Source organism: Halichoeres trimaculatus, unplaced genomic scaffold, assembly GCF_033239565.1.
Source record: "Halichoeres trimaculatus isolate MK-OKI-2021-1 unplaced genomic scaffold, fHalTri1.1 fHalTri1_scaffold_1, whole genome shotgun sequence".
Classification (NCBI taxonomy): Eukaryota; Metazoa; Chordata; class Actinopteri; order Labriformes; family Labridae; genus Halichoeres; species Halichoeres trimaculatus.
Window position 1 is genome coordinate 33,813,096 of NW_027437179.1, and position 18,011 is coordinate 33,831,106.

The 18,011-nt window shown below is 39.0% G+C and overlaps 1 protein-coding gene across 2 annotated transcripts; it reads left to right on the plus strand.

Moving 5' to 3' along the window:
- Nucleotides 1-372: 372 nt before the first annotated feature.
- Nucleotides 373-14,693, plus strand: LOC141787514 (myosin-binding protein H-like). 2 transcript variants are annotated; one of them, XM_074665993.1, is made up of 16 exons: nt 373-643; nt 1,484-1,540; nt 1,819-1,875; nt 2,884-2,946; nt 3,155-3,220; nt 4,120-4,254; nt 4,892-5,059; nt 9,556-9,644; nt 9,734-9,929; nt 10,043-10,182; nt 10,278-10,437; nt 11,726-11,862; nt 13,471-13,657; nt 13,760-13,813; nt 14,319-14,350; nt 14,439-14,693. In XM_074665993.1, exons 1-14 carry the CDS (start codon nt 418-420, stop codon nt 13,789-13,791), a joined length of 1,713 nt encoding a protein of 570 aa, XP_074522094.1. In that variant the 5' UTR covers nt 373-417; the 3' UTR covers nt 13,792-13,813; nt 14,319-14,350; nt 14,439-14,693. The 2 variants fall into 2 exon arrangements, with proteins under 2 accessions (XP_074522094.1, XP_074522085.1); XM_074665984.1 differs by lacking the exons at nt 1,484-1,540; nt 1,819-1,875; nt 2,884-2,946.
- Nucleotides 14,694-18,011: the final 3,318 nt, after the last annotated feature.

Here is an 18,011-nt window from a genome sequence, read left to right on the forward strand (position 1 = left end):
TAAGTTTTTATTTAGATCAGTAGAAGAGTAAATCATGAAGACCCAAATAAACAGGACAAGCTGCTACCATATGTTATTGTTTTCAATATTGTTTACAGTTTCTGTTTAGACTGCATGACTACAGTGAAATTTCATGGTTAGGTTTGTTTAAGGTCAGATTTTTCAGATCTAGATCTGTGGGTCAAGGTTTGTGCGGTTTAAAGTGTAATGATGCTCAGTTTTTGTTGTTGATAGAGATAAACAGACATGGTGGTCTGGGTCCTACATGGTGCCCAGTATCTGTTACATGTATTTCATTAGGGGGCGGGGCCTGAATCTGCCAAGCCCTATATAAGCCTGCCATACCCACAGGACACCCGGCATTGGATATAGTATTTACGGACTTCACAGAGTTGGGAATTAGCTGCAACCATCAAGATGCCGACCAAGCCTGCCCCCATCAAGAAGGCGGCTAAGAAAGAACCAGCCAAGAAGGAGGAGAAGCCAGCAGAGCCCGAACCCGCTCCCGAGCCTGCACCCGCAGAAGCCGCACCAGCTGAGGCCGCTCCCGCTGAAGCCGCACCCGCTGAGGGCGAAGCTGCACCTGCTGAAGCGGCGCCTGCTGCTGAGGAGCCCAAACCTCCCACCCCTCCACCCGCAGATGGTAATGCACCGCGCGCTGTGGCGTGCCAGCCATGATTTACCTTCATTTATAGCTTTTAATCTCCACTTACACCATGTTTCTCAATGGTGGAACCATTGATTAGTTTTTAACCTGTCAATTAAAGTCTAAGTATCCGGTTGATCTTACGGTAAGCACTCGGTAACCTTTACGCACGAGCGTTATGTGCGCTCAGTGTGAGGGTTTCTCAGATACGGTATAGTACCTTTCGTCATATAACATAAACTGCACGATAACTGCATAAACCGCCTGCTTGGACTCGTTAATGCTACAACTACCTGATAAAGTTACTGAGAGTCAAACTCAGGCGCTTTCTGCGCTTCTAGGGCGCATTGTCTTCATGCCAAACGTTAAAAGCTAACCTTTACTATGATTGTTAATATGCGCTTTTATACCTCAGCGACAGCTCCACCCTTACGCCTGTCAAGTAATCTTAAAGATTTCTCAAACTGAAAAGGTACAAGGTGTGCTCATTCCTGAAATAGAACGCATATTAACAACATGTCTTTCTCAAAATGTTCCTCTGCTATTCCTAATATTAACCTGTCTCTTTCTGTTCTTGATTTATGCACTTTTCTAACATCTAATATCTGCATCAGCTGCTCCTGCTGAAGCTGCTCCTGTTGCTGCACATCAGCCAGCCGCTGATGGTATGACACCCAGAGAGGAGCCGCCCAGTCTTCAACAAACTCACCTGTTTCTGCTCTTCCTTTTTTTTTTTTTGTTTTTTTAAGTTTAACCTCTTTCATAGCATCTTGAAAATATAGTTTAATATTTTTAAGATGCTATGTATCTACTGATCTCTTTAACCTTTGATATCAGCTGTAGCACCTGCTCCAGAGGAAACCCCAGCTGCTGCCGCTGAGGCCCCTGCTGATGGTAAAACAGACTATCAGTGGATTAACAGTGGATCTTATATGAGTACCTGACCCTCCTATATTAGAGCTAACCACACTAACAACCCTAACTCTTTATATCAGCTGCAGCGCCTGTTACAGAGGAAGCACCAGCTGCTGCTGAGGCACCTGCTGATGGTAAAAATAAAAGCGTGGAGTAACAGACGTGTCCTATGTTCTATATCCTGAACCATCCACTGCCTACAGTACGGCTAATTATACTAACATCTTATTCAAATATCTCCTAACGTGCAACATCAGCTGCTGCTCCTGCTGCAGAAGAAACACCAGCTCCTGCTGCTGAAGCTCCCGCTGATGGTAAAAACAACTCAAACAGGAAAAAAACACTTATTTTATCTGCATATGTGATTTCAACTTTCAGCTGTAACGCTAAATATAACAACTAATACCTAATGATCATCTAACGTTCAATATTCACTGCTAACATCCTCTAACCTTTAATGTCAGCTGCTGCGCCCGCTGCAGAAGAAGCACCAGCACCTGCTGCTGAGGCCGCAGAGGTCCCTGCTGATGGTAAAAAATAGAGCAGGAAAAGATTTTTTTATGAGCATTTTAAAATCTTTAACGGTCAACGTTAATGCCACACACGGAAACTAACATTTAAAATCTCTCAGCCTTCATGATCTGATGCTAACACCCTCTAACCTCTAATATCAGCTGCTCCTGCTGCAGAAGAAACACCTGCTCCTGCTGCTGAGGTCCCTGCTGAGGGTAAAAACATTCAAGTGGAAAAACATTATAAAACTTTTTAAAACTCTACCCGCTGACAGTAAAGCTAACTTTAAGTTCTACTAACATCTGATAATCTTCTAACCCTCTATCACCTCATGCTAATGTCTTCTAACCTCTAATATCAACTGCTCCTGCTGCAGAAGAAGCACCAGCACCAGCTGCTGAGGCCCCTGCTGATGGTAAAACATAGAAGTGGAAAAACAAACATCTTGTTTAAGCTTTTTTAAATCTTTAACCGCCGACAGTAAAGCTAACTTTAATTTCTAATCTCTGATAATCTTCTAACGCCTCTATCACCTTGCGCTAATGTCTTCTAACCTCTAATATCAGCTGCTGCGCCTGCTGCAGAAGAAGCACCAGCACCGGCTGCTGAGGCCGCCGAGGCCCCTGCTGATGGTAAAAAAATAGAAAGACACAGCCATAATAGATTTTTAATTACAGTTAAAGCTGTAAAGGTAAAGTTACTGCACTTAACGACTCTTTTATAACCCTTCGAACACAGCCTCAGTATCATCATCTCTTGGAACAATCTGCTTCATGCACTAATTATTAATATCTAACATTCAATAATAGCTGCTGCTGCTCCCGCCACAGAAGAAGCTGCTCCCGCTGCTGAAGGCGAAGCACCTGCAGAGGGTAAACCAACAACATGATGCTGCTTGCTCCTCTCTCTTTATTTACCAAAGATGTTTTTTTATTTCATACACTTCAAGGAAAATTGGATAAAAAAAAGTTCTCCTGTAGTGTTACGGCTACCTCCCAAAGAAGGAGACAGAGAGATGTGAGATGCTCTTTTTTTTTAATGCTGCAAATTATAATGATGCAAATGCTTGTTTAACGCCAGCTGAAGCTGCTGAAGCTGCACCAGAGGAGCCTAAAGCACCCACGCCACCACCTCCACCACCCAAAGGTAACCTCTTACAGAAGAAAAACATCATCAGAGACTCTACATTCATTTCCTGTCTTTTTTTTAAATTACATTTTATTGATTTTTCAATAAGTTTCATCATCTGTAGTGTTAAAAAATACAAGATAGTGCAGTTTTTTAAGATCCTTTTCAATATATATTTTTCTTTTATTTTAAACTCTTTCAGCAAAAACGGAAATCTTATCAAGTGTTTTTTTTGTCTTATTTTCAGTAGAAATGTCTTTTTAGACTAAATATGAGCCACATTCACCTGACTAGTCCAGAAAAATGTCTGATTTCAAGTTGTTCAGAGACAAAATAAGGTCTGGATTGCTTGAAACAAGTAAAAACAAGCTGCCAATGGAGCAAGAAAAAAGTTTCTTGCATTAAGACTTTATTCTAGTTTCAGGCAAATTTTCTATTAAATTTTTCTTGCTCCTTTGGCACATTTTTTAAACTTGTTTGGAGTAATTCAGACCTCATTTTTGTCTTTAAATAACTTGAATTAAGACAATCTTCTGGTGAATTTGTCTTATTTGAGGTTGAAAAAGATATTTTCTACTAAAAACAAGACAAAAACACTTGATAAGATTTCCGTTTTTGCAGTGAAATGCAAAAACAAACATAAAGTCAAAGGCATTTGTGCATAAGCATTAGCAATGAATCTAGCATGCTAGCTAAAAAGCATCAGAAACAGCTACAATCAGGTGAGAAATCTTTGAAATGGCCAGATGGAGCATAGACAAAGGTTTTCTTTTGCAGGTTGATACGCATTGCTCCACCTTAGTATCTCTTGATTTCAGACTTGCATCATCTCCTCCTACGAATGAAACTTTCAGTTTATGCCCAGCACTCCCACCCTTTCTGAATATCTCTGGACTAATTCAAACTGTCTCCTGCAGAGCCCACCAGCGCCCCACTCGATCTCTTCATTGAGGACAAGAACGACACCTCAGTGACCATCATCTGGAGCCAGCCCGAGACCATCGGGATCACCGGCCTGGATGGATACACCATCGAAGTGGCGAAGGATGGAAGTAAGACCTGCTCTCCTTTAGACTTAGACCCACCAGGTGCTCTCACTCAAGTATGTGTGTGAAGAGGTCAGATTATTAATACCCCAACAAATTATCAGCTCATCTTGGATTATTTAAAGCGTTACTGCAGCAACTGATTTGGCTTTTCCACAGCAGATAGCTTTATGAAACTGGCTTCTTGAATCTGTAAAGTATAAATGTTCTTTAAATGCAGTCAGGAACATGTGAAATTTTAATGTAGGTCAGCTGTAGTGGTTGCAGCTGTCCCTGAAGTGTCACTGGCAGAGTTATATCATGAGCTTCCTGACTTGTCCCTACAAGGAAAGAGGCACTTCAGGAGCTGCTGTGGTCCTGCTGGAGGTCCTGCTTTTAGACTTCAGGGCCTAAGCTAATATCAGCGGCAGCTCAGTGAGGGCTTGTTTTAGCTGCTGGGGCACGCTAATTACACTCAGAGGGGGGATTCAATATCATACAACAAATTAGTGTCAAACATAATCACCCCACATCTGTCAAGAAGCTGCTCTTATTTTCACACACTTTGATCAAAATCAGCTCATTTCCCGTCAGTCTGCCTGAAACACAGTTTTGTGTGAGTTTTATCAGCATGTTTTTAATTCTGTACAATCCTCCCGTTCAGCTGAGGAATGGAAAGCGGTCAATGAGGAGCTGCAGAAGTCCTGCCGCTACATCATCAAGAACCTGACCACAGGCGACCGTTTGAAGATCCGTGTGCTGGCCGTGAACGCCGGAGGCCCCAGCCCTCCCTGCACTCTCCCCGAGGCTGTCCTGGTGAAGGAGGTGGCAGGTAGGAAGAGTTCAGAGCGTGATGTGGAGGATTCAGTTTATTCTGTGCTCATTTATAAAAAAAAAAAAAAAAAGAGGTAGATATCAACTTTATTTAGCTACTCCAAAAAAAAGAGGAGTCAATGTAGTGAAATAAAAACAAAGCAAAAAGGAGCACAAAAAACTCTCGAAAAATATTCTTCCCAAAATCAATCCCAGAGTACCAAGAAATAAAAGAATGTCGACATTGAATTCAGAGAAATCAGAAACTTTAATTTCCTGGAAATTAAATTATTAACATTATTATTTTTTTGTAATTTTATCTTTTTTGCTTTGTGTGTGAAAGTTAAAATACTATTTAAAAAAAAGAAGAAAAAAAAGAAAAAAGTGTTGTCGTAAAGCGATAGAAACAACTGGAAATGTGTTGTATACTCAAACAGTGTTAACTAACATAGTAATAAAAAAAAAAAAAAAAAAAAGTAATGCTTTGACAACAAATTTATATGATTTTCATTAAGGCAATAGAATCAGAAATAAGTGATAAAAAAAGAAGCCAAAAGTAATTTGTGAGAGACTTCCACACAGCAAGAGTCTGAAGCTTCAGTCATGTGACCAAAGACCAGAAAACCTCCATAAGACGATGTGTTTTTAATCATCAGTAAATGTTTCTTGGATATAATTAATAAGCTTAATGCTTAGACGCAAACAAATCAGACATAAAGGACTTAGAAGGATTATGTTATTAACTTCCTACATGATTAGCCTAATCCGTTTGTAAAGTTAAACACATACAAGGCCTGATACTGAACTCAGAGTCTGACCTGAAGTTTACAGAGTAGAGGGAGAGTCGTTAAATGTGAGTCGAGCTCAGAGATGTTTCCTCTCAGCTGTCTGCGTCCTGTTGGCTCGTTCATACAGTAACACCTAAAACTGAAGCTATAACATTCATTCCCTGATCCTTCACAGTTCTCGTGATAGCTGTGAGCTTGTTAGGAAGTTTTTCTAATCAGTCTGTAAATGATAAATGCAGATTGCACTCTAAGGCCTCTTAGAGAAGGATGGTTGTCACTCTGACTTTCTCACAAATCATCGTTATGCGTAATGGAGACTCAGCCAGGGGGGTGAGGACACTTGATACAAGCTGTACTGGCAAAGTTTCAAAAACCACGACTATATTCACCGTCGTGTTCGTCATAGCAGGAGGTCAAAGTATGGAAACAACTTATGCAAGGTTTCCCACAAAATGATCACAAAGGTTTCGGAAAGATTCTCAGCATGCTGTCGCTGTTAGCGCAGATTTTTTCCCATGCAGGGGTCTGCTCTGCGGCGTGATCCCTGCCAGGTTTCACACTGCAGGAGGGGGTCAGGGTCGTTTTCTGCAAGATCGATGGCGACAAGTGATCTAAGGAGGGGGAGGAGGAGTGGTGGGGTGGGACATTCCTGTGCGTCCCCGGAGTACAGAGGGGTGTGGGTGGAGGGTGGAGGGTGGAGGGTGGTGGATATAGAGCTCAGGTCTCAGGTGACGCCCAAATCTCATGACACTTTCAGAGATTCACTGTTTATTTTTTAACATGCCACAGACTTTACAGGATGAATTTATCAAGTGTAATCCTCTCACATTAAGTGATAAGACTCTGAACATTATCTGGGTGGTGACACTCACTACCTAATCATGTAGCAGCTTTGAAACACGAGTGACAAAACGCTGCTAAAGAGAGGCAGTTTGAAAGAAATGGGAGTTGAATTTGTCTAAGTATACAAATCATCTGTTTCTGAGTCTCTCTCTGATCCACTCTGGTGTGCGTGGGAGTAACTGAAGCCGGGGATCATGCGTCAAGCCAGGAGGTGATATACTACAGTACTCCGTCTTTATTTAGCGTCCTGACAAATGTTGCTCTGCAGGACCCAGCAGGTGTTCCTCCTCCTCACCAAACCTTTTTAACAAATGAGCCTCAGGGAGAAACCTCCGAGGCTTTACGTGCCGTTTCCAGCACCACGGTGGCTAACCGTCCTGTGATCTCCTCATAATGATGATTCATGGGACATTTCTGTCGGGATCAGATGGTGGCTTTGTTTCTGCGCTGGGATCTCGCCCTGACTTTGTTCAAATGATGTTATAAAGGCCTCCATGCTGACTCAGGTCTCTGACACTCACAGATCCCTTCATGTGATCCTGATTCTCAGTCTAAACCTGCTGATTTACATCTCTAACTTGTCCACTGTGCCGTGTCAGCTAATCTTCAGCAGTGTGTTTCAGCTTCATCATGCTCATGCCGACAGATTACAGCAAACTTCCTGACTCTGTTAAACTGATTCTAGTTTGGGTCTCAGGTGAAGTTTAGGCTCTCCAAGTGAAGCTATTAACTACTGATTCTTGGTCCACAATTTGATGTATTTGAACACTTTTTTTCTTGCTCCTAACCCGCTCAATCCAATAATCTTAAGGGAATCAAAAAGTGCCAAAACAGTATTTTTTTTCTTCAACGTAAAATTATTATTATTATTGTTTTGTTTTTTTTGCTTTTTTTGTCCATGTTAATTTTTGGCCTGAGACAACCCCCAACATGGCACATCTCAAGATATTTATTTACTTTATCATTTATTTCTGTTGATTTTTACCAGGGAGTCATCACTTGTTGTTAATTTGGTTCATATTTTAGTGCTGTTGTTTTCCTTTACAATTCTCCAGATTGTCATCCTGTCTAAAAGGCCTCATACAGCGAATATAGAAGGAAAAAAAGCAGCATCAGCTTACACATCATATAGAACAACAATTCATACCATTAATGTAAAGTAAAAAGTATCTAGTTCAGGATTTTATTTAAGGCAGCTGTCAGCACAAACACAGTAATCCTGAGATCCCAAATAAAATTTTTCCGATTTATCTATTTTAAAATTGTATGGTGTTTTGACCCTTTTGGCATACCGTAGTCTGGCTGTTGCCTTCATCAGTGGTTCCCAACCTTTGTTGTCTTGCGAACCCCCTGAGCCTTTTTGTCATATCATGAGTATCCCTTAACTTATACATGTTCATGATTCTTCTAGAGCAGAATGTACCACAACTGATAAATAAATGAAAATATTTAATTTTATCTCCTTAATCTGAAAATTTAGTTCTTATAAATTCTCTTCTTTTAACACAAATTAAAAATGATGATGTATTCAATTTTGTCCTGAAAATAAATATGTAATCTAAAGAAATGGAGACAAAATCTAAATAATAAACCTGCCATTGTTGTATAGAACTGTTGTAACGTTTACTATAAAACACTCGAGCTCCTTTGAGTAAGACCCCTTTAAACTGGCATTTAAACTTAAAAAATTGGGAACAAAACACTCAAAATAGTTTCTCCGTGGGCTTCTTTTAACCCTCTCCTGAATCCAGAACAACTGGATGTTTTAGCTGCAGGTTAGCAGCTGGTTTCATTTTAGCTCGGCTCAGGTTATTGTTCTTCAAGTGTGAGCTACCAGCGGTGAGCTTAGCACACAGGAGCAACTAATATGACTGTTGGCAAGTCGTCATATCACAAAAGCTGACCAGTCTGGAGTACGAGGATCAACAGAGACCTGTGGATGGATAACTCTGTAGCCGCCTCTTACTTCTGGTTCATGGTTTTAGACCACAGTGATGTAGCAGTGCAGCATTTATTTAGTCAGAGGTGTCAAAAGTATTCACATCCATTAAGAATTTGATGTATCAACTCAAGCTTTTTACTTAAGTAAAAGAGCAAAGTACTGGTTTCAAAACTACTTAAAGTATGAAACTAAAAGAAACTTAAAAGTTGGCTAAAAAATAATTACTCAAGTGAAATATAGATACCCCAAATTTCTACTTAAGTAAGGTAATGAAGTATTTTTACTTTATTACATTTCACCTCTGTATTTAGTTACCAAATGCTAAGACACTGACAAGAATTGCAGTAAGTCATTAATATTGTCATAATGAGTGTTTTAAAAATGCAAAAGGAAGGAATTAAGATGATGCTGTTTATTTAGCATTTGATACCCATTTAGAAAACTATTCAACATCCCTCTTCATCGGATATTATTAATGGACATCGAATAATTTAAACTATAATTCAAGAAATTTTATTGTAGTTTCTGACAATTAATGACTTGCAAGTTGCATGTTTTTGCTTATATAATGCACCAACTGTGACAAAATATAACTTATGCTGCTTTCTAAATATTCTCTGTGCAATGTACTTTTAATACAAAGTTCTCTGAGTTTATATTGTTTCTTGAGCTAGTTATCAATAAAAATAATTGTGATTACAAAGAAGGAGGCACTAACTCAGCTGAAGGGATGAAAGACTTAATGGAAGAGTCACTTTTATGATCCATTCAGCCTGGAGAAATCCCAAGGCTAACTTCAGCATCATGTTTTTATTGATTTCCTGAAGATTTGCATCTTTTGTTCTCACTCTTTTCAGTTCTCTTCACTGATCACCTGATAAATTTACAAATGAAATAACTCTACAAAGGCTAAGTTGTTTTTTTGTTTGTTTTTCTCTCTAGATCGTCCCAAGGTCCGCCTGCCCCGCTTCCTCAGACAGAGATATGTTGCTAATGTTGGAGACAAGATCAACCTCACCATCCCCTTCACAGTGAGCTGAACTCGCCTGTCCCTCCCTGTAACATCAGGATGAGTCAAACACAGCTCCTGTAAGTCTGGTTTCTTTGCTCTGTTCTCCAGGGTAAACCCAAACCTGTGGTCTCCTGGACTAAGAACAGTCAGCCCCTGGACACAAAGAGAGTGAACATCCGCAGCACCGAAAGAGACAGCATCCTGTTCATCCGTACAGCCGAGAGGGAAGACTCCGGAGTGTACGAGATGTGTGTGAAGGTGGACGACTTCGACGACAAGGCCCAGATCACCCTGCAGATTGTTGGTGAGCGAAATGATTTCATCCTGAAGAAGAGATGTGGTTCTTTGAGGAGGAGAGTCTCCCAGATGGAGAGATGTGATTGAAAGCATAAAGAATCCTTTCCCTGTGGTTCACAGAGCTGCCCGGTCCTCCTGCCACCGTGAAGATCGTGGACACCTGGGGATTCAACGTGGCTCTGGAGTGGACCCCACCCACCGACAACGGAAACACAGACATCACAGGATACACAATCCAGAAGGCTGACAAGAAGACCGGAGTACGTTTTTTCCTTTCACAGTAAACCCTGAGTCTCTATAACGTCTTCTAGTTTATTAACTTCCTCTCTTTGTGTGTGTGTGTGTGTCTTTGTAGGACTGGTTCACTGTGTTGGAGCATTACCACAGACTGAATGCCACCATCTCTGACCTCATCATGGGCAACACCTACAAGTTCAGAGTGTACTCTGAGAACAAGTGTGGAATCAGTGAGAGCGCCACCACTGCAAAGGATGAGGCCAAGATCCTGAAGACAGGTCACTTTCTCTCTTCTATTGTATCCATAGAGCGTCTCTATATAAAAATCACATTAAAGCTCCTGTCAGGAATTTTTAACTGTCTTTGAATCAGATTTAAATGAATGCTAACACCATAACAAGACATACAGAAGCAAACTAGACAGGTCAGACCATGGTTAATCCTTTATCTAATTTTGTTTTTTATGTTTGTAACCTCTGCCACCAGGTTGGTGTCAGACCTCTGCAGAGGTAGCTTTAAAATAAATTTCTCACAGCAGAGATCCCCAGACAGCGATATTTTTTAATTTTATGAACAGAAAGATGGGATTTCAATCAGAAATTTACTCTCACATAAGCGGTATAAGTTCAAACAAAAATAATCAGAAGTTTGTATTTGACCACAGGGGGCGCCATAGTTGAATAAAGTTCCTCACAGAAGCTTTAAAATACAAGCTCAGGTGCATTAAGGTGGGATTCTCAGTTTTGCATCTGTTGATCTCACCTTACCTGTTTTTAAAACACAATAAATACGTTTTTACACAGACAAGCTCAAACTTAACAATTCAATATCACTTCTCCAACCTTAAATCTCTCAAACTTTGACTTCTGGTAAAATTTACTATATTTGAAAGCTATGTATCAATACTATTTTTAAAACTCAAAATACTGCTTAATGTTATTCAACAAACTTATAAAAAATAAGTTAATTTAAAGGTATTACAAACCCCTAAATATTTATTTCAGGCCCATATATGTATATATATATATATATATATATATATATATATATATATATATATACATATATATATATATATAGATAGATAGATAGATAGATAGATAGATAGATAGATAGATAGATAGATAGATAGATAGATAGATAGATAGATAGATAGATATGGATAAAAACATAGTTCATGAATATACTCCTTCTCTGTCAACACATCCATGTAAAACCTCAAAATGGTCCTTTTCAAAGCTTGTATTATCACAAATGTACCCAGCACGTACGTTAGGCCTGAAGCATTTTATATCCAGTCTGTTTCAACATATGGCCCAGAACAAAATGAATTGTTTCATGTCAAAGTCTTCTTCAAGGAAGTTCGCTTATGGGGGAACAAGTTCTGAAAGCCAACAAGTTTCCAACTCTGGTTTAAATGAAAGCGTCACATCTCTATATTTGAAAAGTTAGAACATAGAGTTTCCATGTCTTCATGTCTCAATGATCAACAATCTCAATTAGAGAGGGCCAGAAAAACTTGATAGTCACAGTTTCTGTTTCTCTCTCCTCTCTTCTCTTCTCCAGGTATCGACTACAAACCTCCCGAGTTCAAGGAGCGTGACTTCACGGAGGCACCCAAGTTCACCACCTCCCTGGCTGACAGAGCCACCACTGTGGGCTACAGCACCAAGCTGCTGTGCTCCGTCAGAGGATTCCCCAAGGTACTCCAACAGCTTTTTACAACTAACACTCTCATATCATTGAGCTTTTATCCTTTGACTACACCAAAAGCTTCAGGAAAACATGAGAACCACAACAGCAGGGCTGAAAACAGCAGTTTACAAAATCAATGTTATCGTCACCAAAAGGAAAGGACACAGGGACAGAGTCTGAGTGAGAGTAAAATTAAGATTTTTATCACATGAAAGTGATGAAAAAATACATTTTCAGCTGATGGCTCTCTCCATAGTCTCAATATTCTGTACTTTGAGGTTCTCATGCTCAGTTTGCAGGGGCCGTCATTTAAGACCATCAGTCTTCATCGCATTTGACATAGGATATTGATTCCTGGTTCTGGCAGTATGTAAGGCATGTCATTCCCCATATCTCAAAGAGTCCTGTAGGTAAAAAACAAAAAAACCTTCGAGAAATCATTTTAAAAATCTCAACTTTTTATCGAAAATATCTGTGGACCTCAAAACACTTATTTTTTTCATAGTTTATCCACCATATTTTGGATTTTCGGATTAATTTTAGATTTCGCTGAATAATTATATAACTTAATAAGAGGCAGAAATCACACAACAAATCTGCTGATCAATATGTGCAAATTGTGGCAAATTGTGGCTGTAGAAAGTTGTCTTAGCCAATCTCTGCCAATTGGTTTTCAGACACTTTGCTTTTGATTCAATTATTTTCTTCCAGCAGAGAAAGATGTAGTCTCAAGTCTTGACGGTGTTTGGTTGGTAGTTGCGAAATCAGAAAAGGAAATCCCAGATTCTTTTTTAATATATCTCATTATAGTATCACAAAGCTATTCTTTGAGCGTTCCAAAACGAGAAGTTTTTCAGAAATCTAACAAAACGGAGATGTGTAATTTAAATGCAGAGAAAGCTCTGACTGGCTCGTTACATCACAGCCCAAAAGGTTAAATTTAACATAAATGACCAATCATACCAAATGACTCGGGGGTGGCCAATCAGATTGCAAATAGGGGGTCAGTGCCATCCCTGACCACTCCTACAAGCACACTGACTCAATCTTTGACATTTACTGAGCTGGAATGAGTAACTAATGTTCAGATGTTCATCATATTTGAGTTTATTAGTTGGACTAAAGGGTAACAGCAGAGATTCTTCAGCTCAGAACTTCCTGTCAGCAGCCCGGCTCTGGACAGATCATGTCTAAGATCCAGTCCTGGCCTTGTTAGCCTGCTGCCTGAGCCTCTCACCTCCTGTTTGAGCTCATAATCCCTCAGTGTCATAACACAGCACAGGAGCGTAGATGGTCTCGATGAGAGTTCTCTGCGTTTGAAGCAGGCATTAGGAGGAGAAGAGGCCAGAGAGGTGACAGGTCAGCGGGGAAGTTGGGTCACATGTGTAACATTCCCTGTGCGGCCCCAGGAGGTCCTCAACGTGTCAGTGCCATTAAAAGTCCCAAACCAGCTCTGAAGTGTTTGTCCACTTCAATCACAGAGGCTTTCTCCTGCAAACAAAAATAGACACGCCAGCACTGGTTGTTTATCTGGAAGATTATGTTTGTGATGGGAAGAGATCAGTCGGTTTTATCTCCACATGCCTTCAAACAAATCTACGTTTCTGCCTCTGTAGCCCAGGATCATGTGGATGAAGAACCAGATGATTATTGGTGATGACCCCAAGTTCAGGCAGATCTGCGTCCAGGGTATCTGCTCTCTGGAGATCCGTAAACCTGGTAACTTTGACGGTGGTGTGTACTCCTGCAAAGCCATGAACGATCACGGAGAGGCAACCGTCAGCTGCAAACTGGAGGTCAAACGTAAGTCAAGACTCAGAAAGAACAATACCAACTATTTAAATTCCTTTACCTGTGCATTTTGTTTTGTTTGATGCTAAATAAGCTTATTTTTCTTTTGAACAGAGCCAGCAGTTGCAGATGCAGACAAGAAATAGGCCAACATTCACATTCTCACAGGTCAGAAACTTCATATTCTTTAAGACAACAAAACCTAAATGAAGGAAATATCTTGGGGTTTAGAGTCTAGTCCTGAAACTTTTGGCATTCATTTTCTAACAATAAATCTGGACACATTTGGGATTGGCTGGGTCTATATGAGCTCTGAGGTGACATCTGTCCCCTCCATGACTTAGCCTCCTTACATGGAGGGCACTAAAGTTGGTCTCTGCGTCCAAAGGGTCTAAGAGGTAGCGCCCATAAATTAAGTCCTTGATGGCTCCTCCTGGGCTCGGGTAGGTGACTTAATCACATTTCCTTGACTCAGCAGCAGCAGAGGCCTCCACTAGTCCACCCAGATACAGCATTTTACAAGCATCCTTCTTTTGGACACACGTATCAAACTTGTGACTGTAATATGAACAATGTTGTGCTTTTATTTGGGATCTCTCTTATTACAGCTGAATCCCTGCCTCTCCTCTAACACCTGTTGTTGTTTTGTTCATCTGTTACAATCCCAAATTAGGAGCAGAAGGAATGAGGCCTTTGCAGCATAAGGTGCGTGACCCTTTTAGCATTTCTAAATCCGTCCCCCACAAAGACGAATAAAGATTTAACAGTTTGAATCTCGTCTTCATCCCTGCAGGAAGGTGCTGGATTCCTGGAAGAACATGTATATATGGCTGGTGACCTCACTACCAAAGCGTCGTTGCCTGTGACCTCTTGCCGAGTGTGACCCTGTGTTGTGATGAACAATTGTTGTTGCTTTTTCGCCTTTCAGCACATTATGATGATCAAGTCCATATCCATGTCCACAATCAGCTTTTTCCCAAATGATTCTGTAGGTTTCTAAATTATCACGTTCCAGGTACTGTTCCTCAGTCTAGGTGTACGCCAAGAACTTTACATCATGTATTTACTGTTCCTCATAGGAGAAGTAAATGTAACATCTACGTGTTTATACCAATAAATAATTTAATTTCTGGTTTTGTTTTTTTCAATTCAGTGTGTTTCTTTAGATCGAAGACCCAGAGGATGGGTGCAAGACTACTGTCATATTTAACAGTGACCAAAACACACCATCAGATTTTAAGAATATCAATCTGAGTACATCGTATATGTGAAATCACTAATCCTTTTATTGACACGTGTCTATTTCCAGATCACGGAGCTCTCTATATGTACCTCCAAAAAGGAAGTAGTGAATGTTTTTTTGTGATTAAGTACTAAAAACACTTGATATTTGCATGTGTATGTGCAAAAGTGTTGATATAGCATCAAAGTTTGAAGGGGGAAGAGTTGTAATACGGAGTACACAAGTTTTTAATGAATTTAGAGAGTGTGTTGGCACTGATTTTATCTCTAGCTTGAAGTATAAATGTGCTAAAAATAAAGAAAGAAATCAGACTCCTAAAACCTCTAATATCATCCTACAAAATAAATTATTTGAATTTTTTTTTTTTTTTTTAATTACAGGTCTGTATGTTGTGAAAAATATTTCTGGATAAACTTTATACAACTTCAAATTTTATTTAAAAAAAAATGAATAAATTGATAATAATAATGATAATAATTGTAATAATTATAATAAATAAATAGATATGCTGAATTTATTAAAGCTGAGACAATTTCTGAGCCCAAAACTGAGTCTCTGATCAGTGTGAAGAGTGGTGGATTCAAACAAACAAGCACTCAAGTGTTTGTTTAAAGCTCCCGTGAAAAACCTTTGGCTTAAGTGGATTCTGGTGCCCCCTGTGGACAAAGTTATACCCCCTTATTTCTGTGGTCTTACATGTGTTTAGGTGATAATTTCTATCAAAAAGTTTCATCTTGTTTTCTTGAAAAATCAAGTGTATCACTCAGAGGAAATATTTAAAAATCAAGGTGCTATGGGTATGTGTACACCTACCCCCCTCAAAAGCAGTTTTAGACATTAAAAACTAGAAAATATTTTTTGCTAATCTTGTTCCAGATGATTTGTTTCCTTTTTCGTGTCATTAAGAGGTATAATTATCCAATTTTAAATCTGTTTTACAACCTGTTTAAAACTCATTAGAAGAGCTTTAATTATAAATGAAGTCTATAATAATAATAATAAAGTAATGACAAATTTGTGCTTTCCTGGATTTAAATGAAGCTGTGTAAAAAAAAAAAAAAATCTTTTTTTTTTTTTTTCAAAAATATTGTTAAGCTAGCTGGTTCAGTGATAAAGATTACCAACAATTTAAAACATAAATAATAAAAACTCTTCTGGTCCCTTGATCTACAAAAGAAAGCAGAAATCTGACTGAATAGTTACTCTCTGGATGCCCTCAGGTTGTAAACCAGTAAGACTGGAGTCAGCAGCACTAGTCATTTGGCTCATTAGACCAAAGAGAACACCTCAGTATGCCTGGACCTCCATCATAATTCCTCCCAATCTTGTAACTATTTGGACGTAGAGTTACTGGCATAGTGATACTGGGAGCATGCCAGACATATCCAGGTTACAGAGACACATGGGTTCACCCAGAGGCTGACAAAATTAGCCCGAGTGCTTCGTCTTGCTCTGGTTATTTTAGGAGCAAGAAGACCGACTGGAAAAATGTGCTTTTCTTTTACTCTGAGTAACTTAAAGACTGAAAAGAAATCCAATCATGAACACACAAAGAACAAAATGTAGAGTTACTGGGATTTAAAAAATACCCCTATTGAAAATACAAGTCTTCTGTCCTGTGTGAATCATGATCAGATTATGTTTACTGGATTATGGAGATTTATTAATACGATTTTCAAGTATTTCAATGCTATATTGTTAATATATTAAAAATATGAGACCACTAGTGAAAAAGCTCTGCAGTTAGAGTAACAGACCTTGAACCTGGCTCTTTGAGTGTGGCGCCCTCCTGTGTTAATGTTGAGTCATGTCAACTGCAGGCCTTATAAAAAAATAAAGGCATAAGCCATTAAGTGTGATTACATTCATAATTTCAACCACTGCAGGAGTAAAAGAGACAGAGATCATATTTATAGATAAATCAAATCAACTTTAATCTTTATCTTTTGAATTAATCTGTCACTGAATCTGTATGGCGGTGATTTTGAGCCTCCATTCTGCACAGTTTTGCGTCTTGCAGCTTTAACCTGTGGGCTGTGGGAACCCGAATGGGTCTCAGTACTACTTCTGAAAGCTCCCTGGATGCTGACATGCTGCAATAGGGTCAGGGAGCGAGAGATTTACCGTCTAAATTAGATCCTGCTCAGAGAAAGGTTCAAACCTCAGATGAAAACCACAGAAACACTGATTCAAAATTTAAGAGCACATTAACTTTTTAAGACTCATGCACATTGTGTTTTTGAATTCAGAATTTCTAAAACTAACTTTGCGGTGTCACTAATCTCATTTAATCAAGTATTTTCTTTGTTGCTATGAGTTTAATTAATAACACAAAGAGTATGATGACTTCACTCCACACTCCACTAGAAAAACAGACAAATGCATAATTACTGTGAAATAAAATACTAATAAATGATCAAAACAAGATTATGTGTTGTCAGAACTATTGTGATAACTCAACTCAACAAAATTTCAATTTTTAGATGTTTTATACAAAGTCTAATGTCCCATCAGAAGATAGTTTCTTGTGCACACAGTTATCTTGTGGGAAATGTGTCATATAGTACGCACAAAGTAATAATGTGTCCCCATGGTGAGATAAAAGATTAATAAGAACAGTTTTTGATTGTCTTCTGTGAACATAAGCAGAGAGATTATCACTTTGTGGAACCCTGGCACTCTTTAGTTTTGATATTTTAATGCAGTATACCATCATTCTTTATGGGACAGTATATTTATTTTATTAAAGGAATATTTTTGATGAACTGCTTTAAGTTTCATTATAAAATTTACAGCAATCCTAAAAGGATGAATTTTAAGGAGTTGGGTTTTAGGCTGACAGCATTTTGCTCAGAAATATTACCCTGTCAGTGTTAATACATCAGAGACTGAAATATCCCCACAGCAATTTTTAAACTGGCATAAAAAAATATTAAGGTGATAATCTGTTTCTAACTCACTTTTCTAATTCTTGCTTTTTGTCACTTTAAAGTTTGTATTTGTCATCCTGATAGAGTCTCTACAAATTAATTGTTTAGCCTAATTTTTTAAACTCTTTTATTTTTGACTACAAGATTGATATGTGATGTAATTTTTTGCTGTTATTGCAGATGTAGCCATTAG